Source organism: Lathamus discolor, chromosome 16 (genome assembly GCF_037157495.1).
Source record: "Lathamus discolor isolate bLatDis1 chromosome 16, bLatDis1.hap1, whole genome shotgun sequence".
NCBI lineage: Eukaryota > Metazoa > Chordata > Aves > Psittaciformes > Psittacidae > Lathamus > Lathamus discolor.
Window position 1 is genome coordinate 7,601,462 of NC_088899.1, and position 7,226 is coordinate 7,608,687.

At 46.8% G+C, this 7,226-nt stretch overlaps 1 protein-coding gene across 1 annotated transcript; it reads left to right on the forward strand.

The window, feature by feature from the left end:
• The first annotated feature begins 1,490 nt into the window (after nucleotides 1–1,490).
• LOC136022922 (transcription factor HES-5-like) lies at nucleotides 1,491–6,135 on the forward strand. The gene is given in 6 exon segments (XM_065696841.1): nucleotides 1,491–1,575; nucleotides 4,507–4,541; nucleotides 4,672–4,789; nucleotides 4,792–4,836; nucleotides 4,937–5,004; nucleotides 5,006–6,135. Coding segments are annotated over 6 exon segments (480 nt in total). The 3' UTR covers nucleotides 5,135–6,135.
• Nucleotides 6,136–7,226: the final 1,091 nt, after the last annotated feature.

Consider the following 7,226-nt stretch of genomic DNA (forward strand, 5'->3'; position numbering starts at 1 on the left):
TGCCGAAGACATGATAACTGTGCAAAACTCATGTGAGATTAGTCAGGCTTCTAAGCCCAGAACTCCTGCCACCCATGTTGGCATAAATCTGGAGACATGGCTCCTGTCACTCAAACCACAAGCTCCAATTCTCATTTACACTGAGGCTATACTATATTGCTCTGGCTGTAGCAGGGTGTAGCAGACAGTGCATAGCTGTACCTGAGATTCAGACCTAACGATTTGCAGAGTGGTGTAAGGGACAGGGGAAGAAACCAAACCCCAGCAGAAAGCCTCCCCTTGCTCCAGGGATGCATAGCTGATGCAATTGCACCGCTTCTGGTTTTTGCCAGGGAAAGACTTGCCCTCTGGGCTTTAATGTAGCAATTACCTGAAAGCTAAAAGCCAGACCTCTGGTTTCCCCAGTCCCAGCACAGCAAAGGTTATGTTTACAATTTATTAATTATTATCACTTATAATAATTGAACTCAAAGCTTCTTATTGCTCCTCTGTCCCCTGGGGTGACTCTCCCCTGCTTCAACACATTCCCACCCTTAGGGAAGATGTTGTTTATTATGCTGATCCCACAGCCCAGGAATACTCTCCTGACAAAGCCCCTATTAACCTCAGAGTGTGGGCCTGAGTTTCTCAGAGTTTCCCACACTTTCTTCCCTATTTATGACATTCAAAGGGACCACAAAGGAAGCGTGCCTCACAACAGCCCACATTAGTGACGCTCTCTGGCTCTGCATTGTGATGACCAGCAATTCCTGTCCCGATAGACCATCTGGAAAGCTATTTTCCCAAGGAGCACATTGATCGATCAGTATTATGCCAGAGCCCTTTTAAAACTTGGGAATGTTATGCTCTTTGACACTAAATAGGTGTCTCAAGAGGGGTTGTCAGGAAGATTTTAAACCATTTAAGGAAGGCACACAGAAAAATAAAACTAGTAATTCTTTAAAAACACCATCAATAGCATTTGTGAGAGGCTGACATGAATGTAGGAATTGGTCTCATATAAAAATGCTCTAAAAATGATATAAAATGCTTTAAGCCATCATGTTGTATGCTGTATGTATAGCCATAGACATACAGGAGCATTGCTTTTTAAAGCCGCATAACATAGACAATGAAACTGTGGGTTTCTGTACTCTCTTCTGTTAGCAACATGCTGGGTTCCCTCGATGGAAGGCTAAGTATCAGATGGGTTAAGGAAGCTGTCAATTGGTATTACAAATAGTAGCATCTTCTGTGAAAACAGTGTGTGTAGTAAGCTTGCCCCTGGGCTGAAATCATCACCTACAAACCAGAAGCAGAAAGCTCCATGGTCCAGTACCCATTCCCTATGCCAGCAGTCCTCCAGCTGTTTCAATTTACGGACTGTAATGAACACAAGCCTAGTAATGATAGTCTTGGCATGGGTTGGTTGGTTTGTTACCTTTCCTGTATCCTTTGTGGTTGTCTCTCAACTCAAAGCAAGCTATGGTGCACAGCTTGCACACCATAACATGGGGTCAAATGGTGAGCATCTGCAGTTGGAGACAATTAATCCTCAGGAAAAGCCAGGACTCCTGCCTGACAGCAAGTCTGCAAGTACAGCCACTGACAACTGTTTGCGGATTCCTGTTTCCCCTCTCTTCAATACCCACAGCAAGTCAGAGTGGAGACACATCCCTGTTTTCATTTGTGATTTTGAAGACTGCATCTTCATGAGGCAGCTCATGAGTGATGTAATTTACAGAGAAACAAGGCCACTGAGAAAGCAAGCCTCTTTGTCCACAGCAGAGATGTCATCTCTCAGGAGTGGGGCCAGATTTCCCACCATCCTCCGAAGAAGGGAATTATTGTGTCCTATCATTCAGTCAACACCACATGTTTGGCAATTTTGGGAATTTGTTTCTTTTAACCAGGAAACCCCTTGCTTCTGAGCCTCAACAATCAGTCTTTCATTTCATTCCAGCTCTGCAGTGACAGCCAGAGAGGCACAAATTCCTCCTACAGAGATGATGCACAATGACAAGGATTTGGATCACAAATGTGGCTCAGCAGGACAGACAATTGTACTAATAGTTGGTTTTCTAAAAAAGCCCAAATTGAGCAAACTAGTTACAGACTTTTAACAAAGAGCAACTGAACTGCCTACAGCACAGGACCTTTTCCTTACTGAAATCCTTGCAGAAAGTGCACACTGCGCTCAAGTTCCATAAGGAATATACTCTAGGGACAGCCTAAGTCTAGACAATTTATTATCCTGATGCAACTGGAAAGTATAATTGCTGTTAAGTGTTCAGGCCTTAATAATCAAACCAAACAGGGAAGGAGGGGAAAATATTTCTTCCTCTTTTATCCACTGACATTCTAACAGAGGGGAGGTAAAGCAGGCACAGGGGGACCTGAGGATTTTGCTAGCTGACAGAGAGGGGGAGAGAAGCTGGGAGTTGGTGAGCGCAGAGGGCTGCAGGATTTGTGCTGGCTGCCTGGTTCACCATTCACATCAGATGGTGCGAGGCCACAGTTCTGAGGATTTCCCACATTGCCCCATTCACAGTGTTAAACTGTCAACAAAAGAAGTGTGCCTCTGTGGGTCCTGAGAAGAAAGCTGGCGCCTGCTGCACCATCTGCCCAGCACTTAAAGGAAGGGATAATGCTTTAATCAGTGGGAGTTGGTTTAGCCCTTTGGAGTCCAAGGGCATTGTGCTGGGGATAGGATGGCATTATTTAAAACCACTCATTTCATATTTCCAGGGCTGAAAATTGGGTCAAAGCTTCCCTCCCATCTCACTGTGCCCAGTGCTGCTGCTAACATACTCCTTCCCATACGGTGTGTGGCAGGACCTGCTGTCCATTCCATCCCACGTGACCCCAGGGAAAGATCCACAAAACCCTGTGCTTGGATTCATGCTCCAATAACAGCACAAGTACATGCAGCCAGGGCTGCAAGTAACACTGCTGATAATGAGCTGACAAAGTAACTTGGGAAACTGATTCTGAGTAGGACTCATTATCCCAGTTCAATTATAGGTTTTTGAACAACCCTTAACAATTAAAATTACTACAATTAAAATTGTTTAGATGGATCCCTACATGCTTCATCTAAACATGAAACATCTTTGGGCTGGGAAGGGAGGAGGGGAAAATAACTGACGTATGAGAAGCACCATCATGAGAATCCTGGAAGTTAAAAGCGGCTTTGTAAGCTTCAGGTTAACAACTAGTTACAGGATCATCCTTCGCAGGATCACATCCTTTTATGCAATAACCCTGTGTGTGCTGGAACACACTGCTGTCTAAGACACAGATTTTCAGAAAAATAAAACTATGTCTGTGCATGATTCCCCTTAAACCTGTAAAGCTTCACCTAGAGCTGAAGCAGATGTACCATATAGCACAGCCGGGAATCTGTCAATACAAGGCCTCACGTGCCTGAATGACAGATCTTAAATGGGGCTAGCGTTGGATTGGATTGTGCTTGGGATATCTCAGAGAGGTGGCTTTAATCTTGGATCCTGTCTGGTCCTTTCCAGTTCATTACCTATGTTCATGGCACATATACTGAGAAAATGTAAGACTGAACAGTCACACAATATCCTTGGACCTGTATCTACATTCTGGCAAGTGGATAATACAAGCAAAGGCAAGAACTGACTTCCCCTGTGTCTCAGTTGTGTGTAAAGGGAAAACACGTTTAGGTGTTTTACATGGAGATTCAGGACCAAGGGAACAGCAAGGCATTTACAAAGTGGCATGAAATTAAATATGATGTTTTCCCAAACACATCCTAATCATTACATGCCACGGACTGCTGTAGGAAAGCACAGATTACCCAAACAAAAGTAAGGAAGAGCTCCGATTATAACTTATAGAGGGACTTTCGGTATTTAAACAATGGAGAGGGAAATATCTCAAGCTAACTGCTTAGCACAAATTGTTTTAAGGGTTCTTCCCTTGATTTTAGCCTCTAGCTACCCAAAAATTATCCGGTACTGTATTCATCTAAGCACGGTTTAATGTCATTGAAAGGGTTTAGTCCCTCTAATTCTACATTTTTTCCTTTTCAACCTCTCTTTCGGTCATGGGCAGAGAGCATTATCTTTTCCTAGGATCAGTCTCCTATGCTTAATTTCACCACAGCCTGGGAAAAGGCAGCACATTGAGATGTTGACGTTCCCAACACCAGGCAGAAGTTTGATTATAATGTGGGCGAACGCTTTCCCACGTCCCTACCCCAGCTCTGCAGTGCTGAGCCCCATTGTGTCACACACTCCCCAGTCCACCTGCTCCTTTGGGAACAGGGTATTATCCCCAGGCAATTCACAGTCAATTTGCCATGCTGTAATAGATGCTTTCGCTATTGTCCTGGGGCACACATGGATTGGCTATCGACTGTGGGAAACTCAAAGTTGCTTAGGACCCATACATTTGTATGCAGCTGCTGCGTATAAATAGAGCAACTGCCTCTCCCTTCTCCACTCGCTAAGCAGCAAGCTCCAAGCTGAAACCAGCACTTGGGATAACGGCACCCAGTGCCTGGAATCTCGACACCCGAAGAGAAGAACAGAGTAAGTATCTGCTGTCTGTGACCACAAGGGCAAAGAGCTGAGAAGGTCCAAACTCCTATGGCAGTGGTTATATAGAGACGGGAAGGGAAAGGCTCACGGTTAACTGTCCTCTACCCATTTTATGTTACAGCTCAGGAAGCCCATTGCAGAGAAACTGTGTTGTGATCAGAATAACAGCAGCATCAAGCAGCTGAAATTGCTCCTGGGGAAGGAGTTCCAGAGATACCAGCCCAACTCCAAGCTGGAGAAGCCAATAACCTGGAGATGACTGTCAGCTACAGAAATAACAGCCAAGGTAAGTACATAATGCAATCACACTTGCTGCCCTTACTTTTAGACAAAACTCCAGCCTAAGTCTCCCTGTGTAAGACTTCTCTCCTCCTCTGCCCTTTCAGTTTTTGCAACATCTGCCAAAAGCCTACAGCAGGATATTTGCGAAGCGGATGCCTGGTACCTGAAGAGGAGCTCTGCAATTCTTGAATCTCCATTCAGCAAACACCGAAACCCGGCTGAAGCTGATCTGTTATTTCCAGAGGTCACAAATGGTGCTTAAGGACTCTGGTGCTGCTTCTGCACCTGCCTCAACCCACTAGCCGCCTGCAAACCAAGCAGCACTGAAACCTTGGGAGGCCTTGGTAGACCAAGACTACCTTTATGTGCTCCCTGGACACTTGCTCATATGCCAGAGGAGATCATGACTTGCTGTACAAGTCCCACCACTCCTCTCATGAGTAGGAAGAATGTTTTCCTTTAGCAGAGCGTTACTATGCTCGGATGTCTGCTTTCCTTCTTCCAGGAGGACAGAAATGATCCCACCACGTGGACAGAAAGTTATTCTAAAAGAATGTGAGCTGTAATCCTCCGGCGAGGATGACAGAGAAGTTGTTCAGAGAGGAACACCGACTATTCTTAACCTTAGTGAGGTTGTACGTGTAGATCTGTTGAGAACGCAGTAACTTCTAAGATGTTCAGGCTAGCTTTTTCAAAAGTGTCCATTCAGGAGGAGCCTCTTCCTCTGACCTGCCTCACTTGAGACTCCCATATTCCAGGCTACTGCACTGCCCGGCTGTGGGGACCCAAGGTGGCACAAGCAGAGCAGCAGGTCTAACTGGACACCTTTGAAAACCTAGCTTCCCTACGGGGGCCATAATGGGCTCTACAATATTTGTAGACTGTACTGAGCATGCTCTGGAAATGGTTAAACCATAACTCAAACTATGTAGAGGAAATTCCTCAGGATGTCTTGCTCACAAAGTCAGAGTACTGCTTGTGAGATGCAGGATATGTGCGCCTTTTATAAAGGCAAAAGCTCAGTTTTATATCCTTGTAGGAAAGAAGGTTACGGCTGTGTTGTCGAGTTTACAAGATATATTTATCAAAGTCTTTCACGAAAGGCAGGTGTACAAATTGTATTTACTCTGTGGTACCCTACTCCCAGGGGAGAATGTGAATCATGACTATCCTTGGAGGATGCTGTGACATGTTATGTGTGAGCTGCACCAAGTGTATATAACCTGTGCCAGGAATTACCTTGGATTTCAGAAGCTGCAGAAACTTTTACCAGTACAAAAATAAATAAAAATCTAGTAACAAATCCAGCAAGTTACTCTTTCTTGAGTAGTTCACATAGCTGATGTCCCCGGGGGCCCCTGGGCTAAAGGGCACGAGACAAAGATTTCAGTAATAGTTGGTATTTCATTGCCTCGCCAGTTTCGTGCCCATTTGGAACCCAGGCAATGCTGCTTTCCACAGCAGTACCAAACCTTCACTGTCCCAATGTGAGACAAAGCCAGAGAAGCAGCAAGGTATTTGGAAATTCAGAGCCAAGAGACTTGCCAGCAGGGGCACCGCGAGGGTGAGCTCAGAATTGGTGCTGACTCCCAAATCTAGGAAGTAGGTTTCATTAATAAAGTTTGCTGAGGCACTTAACCATGGAATCCCAGCCTGGTTTGGGTTGGAAGGGACCTTAAAGCTCATCCAGCTCCAACCCCTGCCACGGGCAGGGACCCCTTCCCCTGGAGCAGCTTGCTCCAAGCCCCTGTGTCCAACCTGGCCTTGAGCACTGCCAGGGATGGGGCAGCCACAGCTTCTCTGGGCACCCTGTGCCAGCGCCTCAGCACCCTCACAGGGAAGAGCTTCTGCCTAAGAGCTCAGCTCAGCCTCCCCTCTTTAAGTTTAAAGCTATTCCCCTTATCCTGTCCCTAGACATATAAAAAGTACCTCTCCAGGTTTCTTGTAGCCCCTTTAGGCACTGGGAGCTGCTCTAAGGCCTAAGTCTTCTCTTCTGCAGGCTGCCCCAGCCCAGCTCTCTCAGCCTGGCTCCAGAGCAGAGCTGCTCCAGCCCTCGCAGCAGCTCCGCGGCCTCCTCTGGCCTCACTCCAACAGCTCCACGTCCCTCGTGTTGTGCTCTGCTACATTTCGTGCTCCTGTGGTGTGCATCAAGCCACAAACACCCTGAAGCACAGGGGAATTCAACTCTACGGGACGGCTGCTCTGCAGGCGGCACCAGGCCGCTCGGGCCTCGCTGTGCAGGGGTATGAGGAGGCCCCAAGGGGTCTCGCAGGCCCTGAGCTGTCCGGTGGGGTGTGACACTGTCCAAGCACCGGACGCTGCGTGTCCACGGGCCGCGGGCGGCGCCGCTGCTCTCCCGCCGCCCCTCTGGATCCGCTCTTCCCTTGGGAACAT